Source organism: Rhinolophus hipposideros, assembly GCF_964194185.1.
Source record: "Rhinolophus hipposideros genome assembly, chromosome: 8".
Taxonomy (NCBI): domain Eukaryota; kingdom Metazoa; phylum Chordata; class Mammalia; order Chiroptera; family Rhinolophidae; genus Rhinolophus; species Rhinolophus hipposideros.
Genome location: NC_138054.1, coordinates 87,252,767 through 87,272,727, shown reverse-complemented (window position 1 = coordinate 87,272,727; position 19,961 = coordinate 87,252,767). Strand labels below are relative to the sequence as shown.

The 19,961-nt window shown below is 40.6% G+C and overlaps 1 protein-coding gene across 8 annotated transcripts in view; it reads left to right on the top strand.

The window, feature by feature from the left end:
* The window catches only part of VPS13D (vacuolar protein sorting 13 homolog D), a 229,268-nt gene that overhangs the window by 122,858 nt on the left and 86,449 nt on the right, over window positions 1–19,961 (top strand). For all 8 annotated transcript variants that reach the window (XM_081057697.1, XM_081057696.1, XM_081057695.1 and 5 more), the window contains 8 exons: window positions 2,293–2,456; window positions 3,404–3,512; window positions 5,650–5,829; window positions 7,535–7,651; window positions 8,435–8,584; window positions 15,175–15,324; window positions 16,216–16,312; window positions 18,456–18,604. In XM_081057697.1, the coding sequence (XP_080913823.1) occupies window positions 2,293–2,456; window positions 3,404–3,512; window positions 5,650–5,829; window positions 7,535–7,651; window positions 8,435–8,584; window positions 15,175–15,324; window positions 16,216–16,312; window positions 18,456–18,604 (1,116 nt within the window). The remainder of the gene's footprint in view (window positions 1–2,292; window positions 2,457–3,403; window positions 3,513–5,649; window positions 5,830–7,534; window positions 7,652–8,434; window positions 8,585–15,174; window positions 15,325–16,215; window positions 16,313–18,455; window positions 18,605–19,961) is intronic.

Genomic DNA, 19,961 nt, shown 5'->3' with positions numbered 1-19,961 from the left:
CTCAAATGGCAGCGGGTGGGGGCTACAGAAACCAAGCCCTTTGGTCTTTTCTCATAAGGGCACTAATTCCACCAGGAGAACTCCACCCTCATGACCTCATCTAAACCTAATTATCACCCAAGGGCCCCTCTTCCGAATACCGTACGGTCATACGACTGTGAGTAGGTCTTCAGCATAAGCATTGTGGGGGGGGGGCACAGTTCAGTCTATAGCATTCTGTTTGTCGTTACGGGTTCCTCCTTTATTTAGTGAATATCTGTTACTGTCAGTGTTTATTTTTATGCTCAATTCTCATATTTGGCCAGTAGGCGCTGCTTTAACCTCCCGTGCCCTTTGATATGTGCACCTCATTCCTCGAGCACTTCCCCACTTTCTGACACGACCAGTTCTTCCAGGCTCATTTTGTACTTTCCCTGGAGCACACACACATTCACCCACCCCGCCATGGATTCTGCCTTCTTCAGTCTCATCTAAAGGTTTTATTTCTAAATTGTGAAGTGGAGACGGGATCTGGGAAGAGAGTAGTGCATCTCAGATTCTTAAATGGAAATTATGAAAACTTGGTTTCGCCTGGGTATCTGCACTTTGATTCCTGACCTGGAACATCTGCAGAATAACAGATGCTTTTCCATGTGGTTTGGTGCTGTGGATAGATGTGTTCTCTTCCTGCGAATGCAGAAGGAAGCACGTGGGGGTTGCCGATGGAGAAGGCAGCTCAGCTTCATGTCTTACAGATGCAGGAGGCAGTGGCATCGTATCTTTCTAGGTTTGAGTTCCGGCTTCATCACTTAAAAATATATGATAACCTGGTATTTCACATTCCTCACTGAGCGTCCTTTTCCCACTTCTCCCAGGTGTGTGAGAAGGATCCACTAAGAAAATGTGCTACATAAAGTGCTGTGTGAAGAGGTGGAATCATAGTAACATCGTGAGCATTTAGCAAGGCCAGACCCTGTGCCAGGCATGCGCTAAGGGCCTTGTATTTATTACACTTAGCACAGGACCCCTAAGAGGCAGCTGAGCTCCTGAAACAGAGACTCTGAGAGATGCAGTGACTTGTCCAAGGTCACTCAACTAGTAAATGGTGCAGCTGGCTTTCAAATCCCTGCACTTGGCTCAGCACTCATATTACTTTGTTAGTTCTTACTTTGTAGAATGTAATGCAGAAGTTGTCTTTCCAGTGAAGGGGCAGCATGTGGATGAGTTTGTGGTACCCAGAAGTGTCTTGGCTGTGGAGGGCTCCCACTTGGTGAGAGTGGATATGATCCTGACAGGTCTAGCTGGAGTGTATGTTCCGTAGACAGTCTTCTATATGGTTAGGTGTTACTAAAATGGAACTATGCAGATTATGTTAGAAAGGCAGCGTAGCAGAGTGCTTAAGCGTGTCGGTTCTGGAATCAGGCTGCAGACTCAAATCCTCTCTCCGCCACCTGCTAGTTCTGTGACCATGGGGAGGTTTCCTCATCTCATGGGGCCTTCGTTTCCTCATTTGTAAATAAAGACAATTAATAGTATATACCTCATTGGATTGTTTTGAAGATTGAATGAATTACCTACATGTAAACCCCATGGATAAGTGGCTGGCACATAGTAAATTATCAATAAGTCTTATGATGAGGATGATTGTTGTTTGTATATAAAGATTACATAGACTTTCGTGGATTGGCCTGGCAGTTCAAGTACTGTCTATAAAATATTCCTAAGGAGAAAATATTTAGAATTAACAGCAATCAACTTAGTATAACCTTTGAATACACTGAGCTTAATATTTGAATACAATCAATTTGTAAATTAGAAACCATCAATATGAGATACTTCCATTATAAACATGGGAGGGGAGAAGACTGCTGGTAAATTCCGATTGTCAGCCGGTTATGACAATCGGTATTACCAGTGAGCACATGTTAAGAATACCATATATACTTTATATAATTGAATCACTCTTTAAGGTAAGGGCACCCAAAGGTCACCATCTGGAGCAGCAGTTATCAGAGCAAAATAGCTAGTGAAAGTGATTGGCCTGAACTTCAACGGACTAGTTTGCCCAGAAAATATTAAGTATATGACAAGAATAAATAGTTTAAATTTACATTATTTGTAATTTTTGGTTTGGTTCAGAGTATAGCATATTTCATCCCGAGTGCAACTGGGGATTAACAACAATGAAACTTTGAATTAATAATTTATGTAACGTGGAAAATATCTTTCATACAGTTCCTACGTGAGAACTGATTCAGCCCTTGTATGAAGCTGTGGCTGCACATGACGGCTTTTTGTGTGTCTGCCCAACAGGAGCCAGGGAAGCGTTCTCAGCTGTGGAGAGTGACCGGAACGGGCATGCTGGCCCACGAGGGCTCTTCCGTGCCCCACAACCCCAATAAGCCTTCGGCAGCCCGCTCTGCCGAGGGGTCTGCCATCTTGGATATTGCTGGTCTTGCTGCAGTAACTGACAACAGGTATATTTTCCTAGGCAGCTTTTGATTCAAGTTCATTGCTTTCAAATTCAGACTCAGAGGAAATCTGTACCAAAAAGCGAGAATCTGTACATGAAGTAAGAATTTGTGTTTTTATGTGTGTATTTTTCTTCAGTGACGGAAACCTGTCGCATTCCCAAATATAAGCATTTGGCCTTCATTTTGTTTTGTTTTTTTTAAACATATTATGGAAATGCCTTTGGAAATGTTTTAAAAATTCAAACAGTAAGAAGGATGCGTTATGAAAATTGAATGTCTCACCCAAACTTCCATCCAGAAGAATTTCTTACTTTAAATCTTTTTAAGAATTTTGTTAAATCTTTCGAAAGCAGAAAGAAACTATTTAGAGAGTAATCTAATGTGTTTTTTTATAGCTAACTCCGTGGGTTCAAATTAGCTCTTTGACTTTAAATAAATTATTTTGTTTACCTTAGTTTCTCCATGAATTCAGTGTTTGTTTCCATTGAATACATTATTTACTTCCAAAATCATTTTCGATGACTTACAAGTTAAAACCCAATATAAAATAAATGTATTTGAAAATAAAACAGAGCAAAGACTACTGAAAATATTTTAAAATATATTTAGCAGGCAACCTTTCTCATACTGCATGACAGCTAGTCATTGTGAGAATGCAAGAATCTATATTATTTTATATATAAATAATGAATATTCTATATAAGAATATATATAATGAATCCTTAAAGTGTTATTGTTACTTTGTGTCCCCTTTTTTGTTGCTTTTCATTTTGTTTTGTCCCTCTTTCCTCATTAAGAGCTACCTAGTGGCCATAGGAATCACGCTAACTGCCCATTAGAGTAAGAGTAGAGGATATTGGAAGGAGGAAGAGGAAAACTGTGATCCTGGTATTCTCTTCAGGCCTGAAATATGTGACGCAGAGGACTCATTGCATTTTCCTTTATCCCAGATATGAGCCGCTGATGCTAAGAAAGCCTGATCGCAGACGAAGCACAACCCAGACGTGGAGTTTCCGAGAAGGAAAACTGACCTGTGGGTTACATGGGCTGGTTGTCCAGGTTTGTAGGTTGTGACAGAGCCTCAGTAGCAGCAAGCAGTGGGTGTAGCTTCTTTGAAACAAAGTCTCAATTACGATATGCAGGATATGTTGTTAAATGGGAAAAACTAATTGCAGAGCAAATACGTATTATCTCATTTTAATCAGGAAAGTCAAGACTTAACTTTGGTTGTGCGTGTGTGTATTCACATGGGGAACGTTCTTAAAGGTGCTGCATAAGAAATCTATTAGGAATGGTTGGTTGCCTCTGAGTGATGGGCTTTTTTTTTTTTTACTGGCTTATTTGTTTTTATTCTTTGACATAAATTACTTACATAATTTTAAGAAGAATGGAAGAAAAATGTCAGCTAGAAAAGCCCACCTCTAAGTGAAATGTATTAATTTGAGACCTGAGAAGTTAATAGTCTTATAAAGTGTTCTCTGAGATGGTGACTAATCATCATGAGCTCTTCATGCTCTCGATTCTGTTTATTTCTGCGTTCTTAGTGGTGCCCAAATCAGCATTTAATTGTCGTAGCAAATGTCAGAACAGAGATTGCTGTGGTCAGTTTCCTCTGTCCTCTGTTTAGCCAGTCTACCCAGGATGAACTCTCGAGTACTGTATAAGCAAATATGTGTTTGGAAAATTACCAGGAGTTTGGATTTTCTGCCCTTCTGGCTTCAGGCCGGGAATGAGACCATAAGTCTAAGATGCCTGGGTAGGAAGACATTTCGGAGGATTGGGCATTTAGCAGAACAACACGTGTGACTGTGTGCATTTCTGCCTCAGCTCGGGATTTTACCCCAAAGGTAAACACTAGAACATTAGGCCCTGGCTAGAGACTTGCAGTGTGTTTGTCCCTGTGAAAGCAGGCTGTCCTTCCATAATGGGAAATTGTTCTCTAGGGTAGCGAGCAAAACTCTAAGGAGCCTCTGACTGCTATTTGGTGAGATTTATTTTCTTTATCTCTATCGCCCTGAGCTCTTTTCATCAAAGACAAGCTGCTTACTTATATGAAGCAGACATCTGGAATGGATTTGTGATTTTCAATTAGCAATACAATTCAGACTTCTAGAGGCAAAAGAGGGCTTGTTATAATTGTTGGGTTCTGAGTCTGACCCTGACTTTACTTCTGGTTTGTTTCTAAGCCCATGTGATTCCGATTCTCTTAGAGCGTTTCCCCTGCCCCCAAATCCCTTTTGGTGTTTGTTGTTTGTTGAATCTATTTTATCATTTCTCTGGTTGTGAACGACTCTGTAATACAGTATTCAGTAGAGCAGAAGGTGTTGTGGTCGGGAAAATTAGCTTGTTTCAATCGTATTATTTTCATATAAAGTAATCGAAGGCATTTTAACATTTTCTGACACGGCCCTTATCAAGCTGTGTAGGCACTTTCTTTCTCAATTTACAACAGTCATTAAAGCTTTTTCCATGTTGATATCTGTCCTATAAACCAGTTCAAAGTATCCTTTTCATTACTCAGAATTTACAGCAAATTAACCAAGGGGATCTAGGTACTCTAGCCATTGCCCTCTCTAGCCCTGTATTTGTGCTCTCCTACGCATGATCCTATGGACTTCCATTTTACTTGGAGCGTACAGATACTTTTCTGCAAAGGCCTGAATGACTGGGCATCAGATGACATTCCCAGCTCCCTGTTTTATTTTAGAAGGGGTACCAGCTTTTGAATATTTGGGTTGATTGTTCAGGCATAGGCCTGTTTCGGGGAGGTTTTCAACTCTAGAATTTGCTTCCTTTTGGAAAGCTGAGTGATAGTGGTCATTGCTTTATTTTCAGATTGTGTCAGATTTTTAAGCAAACCCTAATGAGAATACTCAGAGAAATAAGTATTGTGGTACTTTTTTAAAAAGTTGATTTTAATAAGAAGTTACTACTAAACCAAAATACTCTGTTCATGGAATTACCTTACTCAGCATTCCCTTAATTCATATAGCATAACTTTCCATCTTGCTCAAGTAATTCTACTGTTTTTCATCTGTAAAGCTGAAAAAAAGTAGTAAATGCTCTTCTGTACATTGGCCCTGACTCTTCAAAAGAGAAGTTAAATTTGGTAACTTGTTTCAAATGACATGTTAAATTATCAAAGCCAATGCCTTTACTTTTGCCTTTTCTTCCACATCTTAACTCTGTCTTGCAGGCCAAAGGAGGGCTTTCTGGTTTGTTTGATGGAGCTGAAGTTGTTCTTGGTCCTGACACTTCCATGGAACTTCTGGGGCCAGTTCCACCGGAGCAACAATTTATTAATCAAAAAATGAGGCCTGGTTCTGGAATGTTATCCATCAGAGTCATCCCAGATGGACCAACTAGAGCACTCCAGGTGATAATTTATCTTAAGCACTGACATGAATGAATCTCAGTGTGCCTTTTTTCCCCAAATGGTTAGTTGTTCAACAAATGTTTACTGAATTATTTACACTGGATATGAAGATATAATGTTTTCATTTATAAAATGGGGATAAGACGTATCTCACAAAGTTGTTAGAAGAATTAAAGTATAAGTGAATATAAGAAGATATAAAAAATAAAGTATAAGAATTAAGATAATGCAAAGAATGGTACATATTAATATTATCTATCATTTATTATATATTTAAGTAATTGATATATTAATAACATTTACAATCAGACAATTAAAATGTTGTGTTATGAAAGTAGGACTGGAGGGTATTGTGGAAAGTATATAGAAAGGATTTATAGTCCTAGATTTGGAGGCTGGAGGGGCTTCCTAAGAGAAGTAATATTTAAGCTGAGCTCTAAAAGTTAACTGAAAGGATGAGCCAAATCAAGAGGGAAAGGAGGAGGGGCTGTACCCTAATAGTGAGAATGTTTATTCAGCAGTTATTTGTTAGGCACCTACTAGAGCCAGGCACGGTTCTCAGTACTGAACACACACTAGTGAGCAAACAGACAGAATTCCCTACCATCTTGGAGCTTATGTTCTAGTGGGCGGACAAGCAATAAACAATAAACATAATGAGTCAATTATTTCGTGTTTGGGACATTGGTAAGGGAAGGCCTGGAGATAAGAGAGTGACCCAGCTGGCATAGGGTATATGCTCAGAAATAAGTCTGGGGATAGAAGCAGGGGCCAGATCATTGAAAGCCTGAGACATGCTAAAGATTTGTGATTTTTCTATGTCAACAAGGAGTCAGAATGACACGCTCAGAACTTTCTTATTGGTGGCTCACTCTGGTTGCAGTGTGCAGAACGGAGTGGGGACAAATTGGAGACAGAGAAAGCCAGTGAGGCGGCTCTTGCAGTAATCTGGATGAGAGATTACGGTGACCCAAACTAGAATAAGTGGCAGGGGTGGGATGAGGAGGTTGGAGAGAAATGAATAGAATAGCTTATTAAGGAGCAGAGTCAGTTCAGTCAGATTTAGTGATTGAATGTGAGGATGAGAGAGAGGAAGGAGTCAAGAACGGCCTTCAGGATTCTGATTTGGGCAACTCGGAGGACGAGAGTCCCTATCACTAGCCAATGAACATGCGGCAATTTTCTGGGGAGAATGAAGAGTGAAATTTTGGACTTATTCAGTGTATGAGATCTGCACGAACGTGTCCAGAAGTCAGTGTAAACATGGGTGTGAAGCTCGGGGCAGAGATCTGTGCTGGAGATATGAATTGATCCGGTCATGGTAATTAGAGAACTAAGGGAAAAGGAGAGATGTTGGTATATAACAGTGAACTCTCTGAGGTAATGCATCAGAATCCATATGCCTTTTTAAAAACACCCTTCTTTAAGGCAAAACTGAATGCAGTGTTTGTGAGTTTTGCATATTTTGACATCAGCGATAATTCTAGATGCCTGACGCTTCCAATGTCTACAGCGTGGCATTTGCCATGTAGACTTAAAACCAAGTTCGCTTCACTATTACATAAATCTCACCTTAGCTTTGGAAGCAATGAACTTCCACCGGATTATGGCGCATGCAATGAGTTTTGACCAATACAAGTGATGTGGAATGGGTTTCACTACGGAAGTATGAGCCCACTTAATATGGTGTTTTATTTGACCTCAGATAACAGATTTCTCCCAACGGAAAAGTGACCGTTCATCGTATGAAATGGATGAACTTCCTGTTACTGAGCAAGAGCTGCAGAAATTAAAGAATCCAGATACAGAGCAGGAATTGGAAGTAAGTTTTAAGTATTGCAAATTCATTTCTTTATCATAAATTGGGTCAGAATTCGGCTATGCCGTTTTCTCGGTTTAGACCTCTTTTCTTTCTGCCCTAGCTGAATTCTAAATACAGGTGTTGCTTCACAATGTTCGATGTTATCACAACATGAATGTGTGAATATGTTATTTATGTGACAGCTGCAGTTGAATGTAACAAATGTTGCTAAAGTTAGGTGACAGTAAAGAAAGCTAAACTATTTGAATTTGAGCAGGACTAAAGGTGGAGAACAAGCAAAATAGATTTTTGTTTGTTTGTTTGCCCTAGTTGACTCTGATACCGTCCTTTCTCTCTCCCTATTTGGGAATTGGGAAGAAAGTGAAAAGTTTAAAAAACATGACAAAGCACACCTATTCGATATTTATTCAGTGATTGAAAGAAAATCAAATACCTATATGTGAAGCAATGTATTGGATATTATGGTAGCTCAATGAGTAACTTATTAAGAGCTTTCATCCCAAACAGGGAGACAGAGTCTCGAACAATTATTTTCCTGTAGTGAAATGTAGAATGTCATCAGTGCTACAATAGAGGTATTATCATATCACTCTGGAGTTCTGGTCATGGGGGGAGAGGATGGGATTTGAGCCATCATGGTGACTAATAGGACTCTGCTAAGTGATTTTCATCTGTTCAGAGGTAATGTAGAGGCATTTAAAGCCTTGTATTTCCTTGTACTCTCTTGGCTGCCTTGAGCTGTGGTTTAAACTGTCGGTGTGCCATATTTTGGTTTCCTTTTAGGTGCTTGTGAAGTTAGAAGGTGGAATTGGGTTGTCCTTAATTAATAAAGTCCCAGAAGAACTGGTCTTTGCAAGTCTTACAGGAATCAGTGTGCACTACACTCAGTTGGCAACCAGTCATATGCTTGAACTCAGCATACAGGATGTTCAGGTAAGGAGCGGGGGTGCATTGGGAACTTGTTAATCTCCTTGTTTTTGCTGAACATCTAACCAGATCCAGTGTTTGCTGTTCTAAAAACTTCAGTGCTTTGGCGGAAATATCCTGTTGTAGCCTTCAAAAAGTCATTCTATGCATATAATTGTTTCTTCCTACATTTGTGTCACCAATTTTTCTGTCTAGTAGCTAGTCTGAATCTAATAGCTAGTCCATCAGTAACTTAGTCAAGGTGGCATGGAGGAAGGTGACCCATGGTTCCCCATCTTGCCAATAGAAAAAAAAAAGCAAATCATCTAACCATTGTTTAGGGGAATTGAAGTTCATCACAGGAAGAAAAAACAGGGGAACTGGTCTTGTGCTTCTAACCAAGATGCAGTAACAGGAACCAGATTTACTCTCCAGTGTGAAACAATGCCAAAATCCAGATAAAACAAGGAGACAACAGGTTCAAGACACTGGACATCAGACAACAAAAGACAGTGACCAGAGAGGTGGGGGGAAAAAAAGGGGGGCGATCCCTGTAGTGGCCCCAGCTTACTGCCTTGAGAAAGTTTCCAGGCCATAGTACTTGAAGGAAGAATTAAAGTGGATACGTTGAACAAACAGCTGAGAATCCCAGGGCCAAGGCAGCTAAACCTGGAAGGAATATGCCACAAGAAAGAAAACATGGGCGATCTGCAGAAGGGCCCTGCGAGTCTTAGCAGAGGGCAGCTCAGTGATGCATGTGGAGGAATCTACCATCTGACTCATCCGAAAGGATCTCAGGGTAGCGTCGGCTGCTCACCCAGGGCTGGAGACGGTGCTCTGCTCGTTCTCCCCAGCCAGACTGGAAAAACTAATTCTGTAGGGGACATTAAGAAGAGTCCTTCAGAAAGTCTTGCCTCCATGCTGAGCTGTAGTTATGCTGAGCACCGCTCCAGACCCACCTAACAAATGTTAAAAGGAAGGTCTGAAAGGATAGATCTGTGTCCAAGGAAATTCACTGCTTCGCTGAACAAAGCTCAAGATTTAATGGAATATTGGGCTGGCCCGGTGGCTCAGGCGGTTGGAGCTCCATGCTCCTAATGCCAAAGGCTGCTGGTTCGATTCCCACATGGGCCAGTGGGCTCTCAACCACAAGGTTGCTGGTTTGACTCCCACAAGGGATGGTGGGCTGTGCCCCCTGCAACTAACAACGGCAACTGGACCTGGCGCTGAGCTGCGCCCTCCACAACTAAGACTGAAAGGACAACAACTTGACTTAGAAAAAGTCCTGAAAGTACATACTGTTCCCCAATAAAGTCCTGTTCCCCTTCCCCAATAAAATCTTTAAAAATAAATAAATGAAAGATTTAATGGAATACAAAAATATCCAGCATCCACTCAAGGAGAATTCACAATATCTGGCATCCTATCATAAAGTACCAGCTGTGCAAACGGGCAGGAAAACAAAATATATAATCAGAAGAATAATGAGTTGAAATGGACCCAGAGCTAACAGAGATGTTAAAATTTTCAGAAAAGGACATTAAAACTGTTATTGTAACTATTCTACATGTTCAAAAAGTTAAGTAAAGACATGGAAGACATAAAAAACTCAACTCAAACTTCTAGAGATTAAAATGAAATGAAAAATATACTGGATTCGATGAATAGCAATGACACGTTGCAGAAGAAAAGATTAGTGAACTTGAAGACATAGCAGTAGAAACTGTTCCAATTGAAATACCCAGAGAAAAATACAGGCATGCCTCATTTTATTACACTTCACTTTATTACACTTCACAGGTATTGCATTTTTACAAATTGAAGGCTTGTGGCAACCCTGCGTTGAGCATGTCTGTTGCACCGTTTTTCCAATAGCATTTGCTTATTTTATGTCTGCGTCACATTTTGGTAATTCTCACAATACTTCAAACATTTTCTTTATTATTATATTTGCTATGATGATCTGTGACCAGTGATCTTTGATGTTATTGTTGTAATTGTTTTGGGGTGCCACGAACCACCACTCCCATATAAGAATGCATACTTAATTGATAAGTGTTGTTCGTGTTCTTACTACTCAACCAAAGGGCCATTTCCCCATCTCTCTCCCTCCCTTTGGGTCTCCCTGTTCCCTGAAACACAGCAATATTGAAATTAGGCCAGTTAATAACCCTGCAGTAGTCTCTAAGTTTTCAAGTGTCTCTCACTTTAAATCAAAAGCTAGAAATGACTAAGCTACGTGAGGAAGGTGGGTCAAAAGCCAAGATAGGCCAAAAGCTGGGCCTCTTGAGCCAGTTAGCCAAGTTGTGAATGCAAAGAAAAAGTTCCTAAAGTAAATTAAAAATGTACTCCAGTGGACGCACGAATGATAAGAAAGCAAAACAGCCTTATTGATGATATGGGACAAGTTTTAATGATCGGGATAGAAAATCAAACCAGCTACAACATTTCCTTAAGCCAAAGCCTAATCCAGAGCAAGGCCATAACTCTTCAGTTCTGTGAAGGCTGAGAGAGGTGAGGAAGCTGCAGAAGAAAAGGTGAGGGAGCTAGCAGAGGATGGTTCATGAGGTTTAAGGAAAGATGCAATCTCCATAACATAAAAATGCAAGGTGAAGCAGAGCAGCAAGTGCTGATGGAGAAGTCACAGCAAGTTATCTGGAAGGTTTAGCTAAAATGATTAACGAAGGTGGCTCCACTAAACGACAGATTTCAGTGTAGATGAAACAGCCTGATATTGGAAGAAGATGCCGTCTAGGACTTTCATAGCTGCTAGAGAGGAGAAGTCAGTGCCTGGGTTCAAAGCTTCAGAGGACCCGCTGACTCTTGTGAAGGGCTCGTGCAGCTGGTGACTTTACGCTGAAGCCAGTGTCCATTTACCATTCTGAAAATCCTCGGGCCCTTAAGAATGATGCTCCATCTACTCTGCTTGTGCTATAGATGGAGCAGCAAAGCCTGGATGACAGCACATCTGTTTACAACACGGTTTACTGAATATTTTAAGCCCACTGTTGGCACCTACTGCTCAGAAAAAATACTCCTTTCAGAATATTACTGCTCATTGACAGTGCACCTGACGGAGCACCCGCATGCTCTGATGGAGATGGACGACGAGATTAATGCTGTTCTCCTGTCTGCTAGCACAGCATCCATTGTACTGCTCACGGACCGAGGAGTCATTTGGACTTCCAAGTCTTATCATTTAAGAAATACATTTCGTAAGGCTATAGCTTCCATAGATAGTGATTCCTATGGGGACCTGAGCAAAGTCAACTGAAAACCTTCTGTTAAGTATTCACTATGCTAGATGCCATGAAGAATATTCATGATTCATAGGAAGAGGTCAAAGTATCCACATTAATAGGAGGTTAGAAGAAGTTGATTCCAACCCCGTGGAAGACTTTGGGGGTACAAGACTTCAGTGGAGGAAGTTAACTGCAGATGTGGAAATAGCAAGAGAACTAGAATTAGAAATGGAGCCTGAAAATGTGATTGGATTGCCACAATCTCATGATAAAACTTGAATGGATGAAGGAAGAAAGTGATTTCTTAAGATGGATTCTTCTCCTGAGGAAGATGCTACTAACATTGTAGAAGTAACAACAAAGGATTTAGAATATTATGTAAACTTAGTTGATAAAGCAGTGGCAGGTTTGGAGAATTGACTCCAATTTTGAAAAGAGTTCTTGTGTGGGTAAAATGCTATGAAACAGCGTCACATGCAACAGAGAAATTGTTTATGAAAGGAAGAGTTGATTGATGAGGCAAATTTCATTGTTGTCTTACTTTAAGAAATTGCCACAGCCAACCCACATTCAGCAGCTACCACCCTGATCAGTCAGCAGCTATCAACATCGAGGCAGGACCCTCTACCAGCAAATCACTAAAAGCTCAGATGATGGTTAGCATTCTTTAGCAATAAAGTGTTTTATATGTTGTTTTTTAGACATAATGCTATCTCACACTTACATGCACTGAGAAACCAAAAATTCTTATGACTCACTTTATTGCAGTATTTGCTTTATTGTGGTGGTTTGGAACTGAATCCATGGTATCTGTGGGGTCTACCTGTAATCCCCCCAAAACCGAAATAGCATCAGTGACCTATGGGACAACTTCAAGCAACCTAATATATGGATAATTGGAATCCCCAAAGGACAGGAGAGAGAGGAAGGGACAGGAAAAGTAGTTGAGGAAATTTGGCCATAAATTTTCTAAACTTAATGAAAACCATAAATGCAAGATGGAAGTAGCTCAAACTCAAAATCACACACATATACCATGAAGGAAACTACACCAAGGTACGTCATTATCAAATTACTCAAAACTAGTGCTATGGCAGCCAGATTAAAAAAGACAAGTTACGTGCAAGGAACAAAGGTGAGAATGACAGCCTCATTGGGAGCAGTGAACGAACGTGAGAAGACAGTAAGCAATTAAAGTACTGAAAGGAAAACAAACTGTCAACCTAGAATGTTATGCCCAATAAATATATCTTTCAAAAACAAGCCTGAAATAAAGACTTTTTACACTTAGAAAAACGAAAAGAACTCATTACCAGCAGATCCGCACTACAGAAAATGTTAAGGGACATCATTCAGGCAAAAGGAAATGGTCCCAGTTAGAAGTCTGGATCTACATAAAGACTGAAAAGCACCTGAAATGACAAATCCAAGCGTAAGCCACGTATTTCATTATTTTCTTGTTGAAATCCCTTTAAGAGATAATCAACTGTTTAGACAGAAATAACAACACTGTATCTTGGGATCTATAACATGTTAGAGTAAAGTACATGACAACAATAGCATAAAGTCCGGAAGGGGGAAATGGCAGTACAGTACTGTAATTGTCTTACCCGTGAGGTAGTGTGGTGTCCTTTGAATGGAGACTGATAAGTTAGAAATGAATACTACAAAGCTTAAAGCAATCACCCAAAGAATTACAACTAATAAGCTACCAAAGGAGATAAAATGTAATCATAAAATACTTGATTAATCCAAGAAAAGGCAGAAAAAGAAGAAAACTCGGAAAAGAATAGATGGGAGAAATAGAAAACAAATAGGAAGATGGTTGACTTATTCAAACCTAACTATCAGTTAATTGAATGTAAATGCTATAAATACCTCCAATTAAAAGGCAGAGGTTATCAGACTTGATAAAAAAAGCAAGACCCAATTATATACTTCCTATAAGAAACACACATTTAAAATAAACACACAAATTGGTTAAAAGGAAAAGAAGGGGAAAAGCTATACCAAGGTAACCCCAATCATAAGAAAATGGGAATGGCAATGTCAGACAGAATAAATTAGAGCAAAGAGTATTCCCAGAGGTAAGAAAGGTAATTTCCTAATGATAAAAGAGACAGTAATCAAGAGGATATAACAACCCTGAGTTTATACAGAGCTGCAAAATATATGAAGCAAAAACTGATAGAACGGAAAGGAGAAATAGACAAATACACAATTATAATTGAAGATTTCATTGCCATGCTCTGAATGATTGATAGAACAAATAAGCAGAAAATCATCAGATATACTAGATTTGCGAAGTCCTACCAACCAGCTAGACCTAATTGATATTTATAGACCACTCCACCTAGCAACAGCAGAAAACATTCTTCTCAAGTACACTTGAAACGTTTCCAAGACAGACCACATTTTGGACCATACAGACAATTCTCAACAAATTCAAAAGGATCCAAGTCACACAGTATGCTCTTTGATCACAATGGAATTAAAGTAGGTATAACGGAAAAAGAGGAAAATCCCCCAAATATTTGGAAACTAAATAATACCCTTCAAAATAACCCATAGATCAAAGAAGAAATCAAAGTCGAAAGTAGAAAATATTTTGAACTGAATGAAAATAGCATATCAGAATTTGTAGAATACTGCTAAACAGCAACAACAAAATAAACCCAAAATAAGCAGAAGAAAGGCAATAATAAAGATCTCAGCAAAAAATCAATGAAATAGAAACCAGCAACTGTAGCAGAAAAATATCAAAGCTGATTCTTTGAGATCAGTCTGATCAGGAGATAAAAGAGAAGGCACAAATTACCAGATCAGGAAAGACAAGTCACAGCATTGCCGTTTCTCTGGGAATGGGGCTTCTGGGGGGAGCTGCAAGCTCTTTCTGGCCCCTCCCCCCGGGCTGCCAGGCTGTTTTTTGTTGCAAGACTGTTGATTTTTGAGGCCGCTGTGGATCTGGGGAAGATGAATGGGAATTACAAGTGAAAAATGCCACAGAGCTCACTGTTCTTCCTGAGTTTTAGCTAATTTTCTTGAATTATTGCAAACTTTTGATTCACTTTCAGAGTTCTGAAAAAGTGGATTTTGACAGTTTTTACCAGAGTTCTGTTGTCATGCTATCAAGACAGCTCCTCTCTTTGTGACATAATTTTTTCAATCCTTCTCCTTTTCAACTTCCGCCGAGACTGAAATGCTATTATTATTGCTGGTCTTCAGTGAAATTGTATTTTTCCGGCTGCTGCTGAGATAGAGTCAGATGGCAAGGGGACTTTCTGAGTGGCCAGTGTATTGTGAGGCCCCACTCAGAGGTCAAAAGAAGAACTGAGCAACTTGTCTGTTTTTGTTTGCTGCTTTCTCGTGTCCTAGGTGGATAATCAGCTCATTGGTACCACTCAGCCCTTCATGCTCTATGTGACTCCCCTGAGCACTGAGAATGAGGTCGTTGAGACGGGCCCTGCGGTGCAAGTGAGTGCAGTGAAGCTCCCCAGTAAGAGTGCGCTGACCAACATCTACAAGGTAGGCTGCTGGGGTTGGACGGCGGAGGCTGATTGGTTCTCTCAGCCACGTGTCAGCGCAGTGGTGCAGGGTGCAGGGGGAAGTTGTCCTGTGGGCTCAAGTCACATGTGACTTTATAAATTGGGTAGAGGAATTGACAGGAACTCCTCTTAGCACTTTATAGTCTCAACTGTGTGTTCAGTGACCTTGCAGGTGGTAGTACTGAATCCAGAGTGGCCAGAGGCTGTCTTCATCAGAGTGAAGTGTCTGTAGGAAAGCATGGCACCTTTTAGATTGGTCAGGACCAGGCATGATCCAGATGTAATTCAGAGACTGTTGGAAAAATGGGGAGGTGGGGTCTGACCTTGGGATCCACATCCTCCTATGGAAGCTGCCACACCATTTACTAAAGCAGACAAGTCAAAGTGATAAACCTTCTTTCTTAGAGAAGTCTCCGTGTACAAGCTAGCTGTTACAGCAGCAAATTCTGGAAGAGTGGGTGCTAAGAGGTTGCTGCCCATATTTCTGGTCCTTTGTTACGGGTGTCGACGAGGCCAAGCCTGCATGTGGTTCAAATCCACAGGCCCAGTCCCGCTGCTCCTTAAACTAGCCGCCAGCCACGTGAGCTCAGGATCACAGTGCATCCTGAAAGTGTCCTCCTGACCAACGAGACACAGGTGCCCTGGGAACCAAACAGCAGGTTGCTGAATTATCTACTAAACATCTTCTGGAACTTTTAGCTAACTGTAACAATGTAGATAGAGAGATGAGCCAGAAATAATTTGGCAATATGACTAAAAAATCATCTGAGTAAAGAAACCATATCATGTCATCGGGGTCTCAATGACAGAAAAACTTAATGAAGATATTTTCTGGTGTTTACACTGTAAATCAGAATTTCTTTTTCTCTAGCATCTGATGATCACGGCTCAGAGATTCACGGTGCAAATCGAGGAGAAACTGCTCCTGAAGCTGCTAAGTTTCTTTGGCTACGATCAAGCAGAATCAGGTAATGTTGAATGTTTTAGGTTTGTATCTGGGAATTGGCCCGAGGATGGCATTTTTTAGCCTGCTTGTGAAAATAGGTGTTTTGGGGTGCCTGATCAGCTCCCTTCCCTCTTTGTGGCCTGAGCTAGGAAGCTAAGGTTTGTGTTTCAGTTCTCTTTCAGAGTGTGGCTTGTTGACAGATTGAGGTATACCTGTGCGTGAAGGAAGCCTCTCAGAGGTGTCCTGGGATGCCCAGTGCTAAGCCTTTGGGAAGCGGTGTGCTGTTCCTCTTTGTTTTGTGTTTTTTGATTCATCTACTCTGGGATGACAGAAATGATGTTAGTTACTGAGCAAACCGCTTCATTTCCTAACCTTTGTTTATTAATCAGACTCGGCCAAGAATCAGAAACCCCTTTGGCAGTTTCTTTGGTTTAGTTGAGGAACAAAAAAAAATTGGCTAGCCTCAACTCCTTAAGTTTTTACATTCGTACCTTTATGACTCGCCGAGGTTTTTAGTTACTTTACTCTTCTTCGGAGAGGGGAGTAACATAAGCTGTTGAAATACAGTAGTACCTCGGTTTTTGAATTTCTCCGTTGATGAACATTTTGGTTTACGAACGCTGTAAACCTGGAAGTAAATGCTTTGGTTTTCGAACACGCCTCGGAAGTTGAACATGGCACTCAGCTTCCACTGAGTGCAAGATCCTGAGGCCTAGCTGTCGGCTGTTTTTGAACGTTTCAGAACTCAGTCTTCCGGAACGGATTACGTTCTAAAACCTAAATTTTCTAGCAGTGCTACAGAAATAATTTAGCTGTTTTCTCTTTCTAGATTCCTCATTATGGCCTTTGCAAGACTGTATATATGACCTAGAAAGAAGTCAATAATACTTAGTCTTTTCAAAGTAAATATTAAGCCTGAAGAAATGATAAGATAGAGACTTTTATGCTTATTTCCCGTGTTGGCTAGAGGAAAAAAAAAAACACCAGGATGTGTGTGCATAGGTACATGCATACACACAATGCAAGAAAAATATGTTTGCCTTTTTTATCCCAGACTTTTATCCCAGAATTTAAGCTCTATGTGTATTTGGGACCAAGAGCAAGATGCTGTCTGTTTAATGCTGTGTTTTCCACTTTGGGTTGGAATGCTGGTGTTTATTTATATTTAGACAGCAACTTGAGAGCCTGCCTGCCAGGTATCTGTTCTCTTGGTTCCTTCCTGAGAAGTTTTACTTTAAAGTTTAGAGTGGATTTAGACTTTTGTAAAATTCTTGCTTGCCTTTCATTGGAGTACCTCCTCTGTTTTCTATAGCTATTTCTGTTTCCTGACTACAGATAAACAGGTCTCTTTGTTTTGTTTTGTTTTCTATTCCTTTTTTCTATAAATAGAACTAAATAGCTTACAGCATACATTTGTTTGATAAGTAGATATGTACGATCCCTTTGGTTTTATTTGTAAGGCACATGAAGCCAGGTGACAAAAAGCTGCCCAAATGGATGGGGGTACGTACAGCATGGAGTCAGAGAGCACATTGCTCTGTGTTAGTCCATGTGAATCTTGTTTGTTTCATGAGAGAACAAGGGAAAAATCGGCCTCAACTATGCCACTTCAATGATGTCCACCCTTTGGGAAAGAGCCTGCTGCTTGTCATAGCCTGCAGCCTGTTTCTTTTTAAGGCACTATGTTTTGTTCGTAGTCATTATTTATTGGTCATGTTGTTCATTATGGTTCAGTTAAACTACCCTCCAAGTACTTATTTGGATATGATCTTATGAAATAAATTTAGAAAATCTAGGTCATTTATAATAATAATAACAAGAACAGCAACATGGTTTCTAGAAAACTTGTTGCCATCAAGCACACCCATGGCCTCTGGCTTTCCCACCTGGGTTGTTTTTTCCGAAGATGACACCTGCCAGATGGTATGGAGCCAGAAATCAAAAGATTAAGCTCTAGTGCTTTTGCTGAACAACATGAAACAGACCTGCTTTTGCAAAGTAGTGGCATCAGGATGCTGTCCATTTTACTGAACCCCGAAAAACTAAATTTAGAGAGATAGATGTTTGCAGTTTTCTATGAATTTTTAGAAATGTGAATCAAGTATTTGAATCATGAGACTTCAGGAGATTGATTTTTTTATAAAAACAACTCTACTTTGTACCAGAGGTGGAAAAATATGATGAAAACCTCCATGAAAAGACGGTTGAGCAAGGTGGAACACCAATTCGATACTACTTTGAAAATCTCAAAATCAGCATTCCCCAGATCAAGCTAAGTGTGTTCACCTCCAGCAAGCTGCCCTTGGATCTTAAGGTGAGCTGATATCTGGATAAGTTTTAAGAAATGACTTTTCTTTGGAAAAGAATGAATGTGTTTAGTATTTGTTTTTTCTGTTCAGCATCATTTATAGCAGATATTTGTACAGGTTTCCTTTATTAGAAGGTTTATTGACTCACATACATATATGTATATATGTCTCTTTCATTGTTTTAATGTTTAAGTATGACTTTGCTAAAGATTAAGGAGTAACAAAAGAGAGTAAACAGAGAATTACACTAAAATCCGTCCACCCTCTGCTTAGCTCTTGGCTTATCTCAATGAGGTGAACGCCTCCTTTCCTAGGGCCACTCCCAGACTCCAGAGGAGAGCTACAACCAAGACAGCATCTTTCTTTTGTGCCCAAGCCCTACCTGCCCTCTAAGTGTCCACCTCATCTTGAATGGTCGACAATAGAAATGTCTGCCCCATTGAAGGAGGTCTCGGCCGCACACCCACTACCCACAGAGCTGTGACCTCGCCTACCCTCATACCAGGATGTAACGTTCCTGGTTCCATCTCGGTACATCCCTGACAGATAGCCTGAATACCATCGTCATTTCTCCAGTAAAATCTCTTTTTAAAGCAAGGGATGGGGCTGGGATTCAAGCCGAAGTCTGTCTGACTCCAAAGTCTCTGTTTTCCTTCTATTCTGAGCCGCCCCCTAGAACATAAGGAACAGAATTTTAGAGCCATGAGAGTCCTCGGTGACCCCCTTTTCTCACTGAACAAGGATATTGGAATTCAAAGTGTTCTGTCACTCACGCCCGTGTAGGGAGCGAGAGGAGCACGAGTGAGAGCCAGGTGATTGTTGGCCAGCCTTTCCTTAGGTTGAGTCTAAATCCGCCTCCACGCAACCTGCGCCCGTTGCTTCTGGGTCTTCTTCTTGATAGTAATCAAGGCACCCCGCCACCCAGTACGCACCATCCAAGGCTTTCCCACCACCCCATGCAACCTCCTGCAGATGCAACAAGAGGGTCTCTTTCTGAACAGGAATAGCTAGAGATATGAGCAAATAGGTAATAACCTAGATTCATAAACTCAGATGGCTACAGGGACCGACCATCTGGCAGTGCAGGGAGCTGAAGCAGTGCATGGGGCCCCTGGCACACGGAGTGTGCACACTCATCTGAAGGGGGCAGCGCAGCACAGCCAGTTGTTGTGGGGGGAGGGATATGAACCCCGTGTTGCCAGATCTTCAGATTTTTAAAGTGAAGCCGGAAATCTGGATTTTTATGTGGAATCTCCTGGTTTTTAAACATTGGCAACCAATTTGAGTTTTTTTGTTTTTTTTAAACCTTGTGGGCCTAACAAAACACATGTGTGGGCCTCATGTGGTCCACAGTTTGCCAGC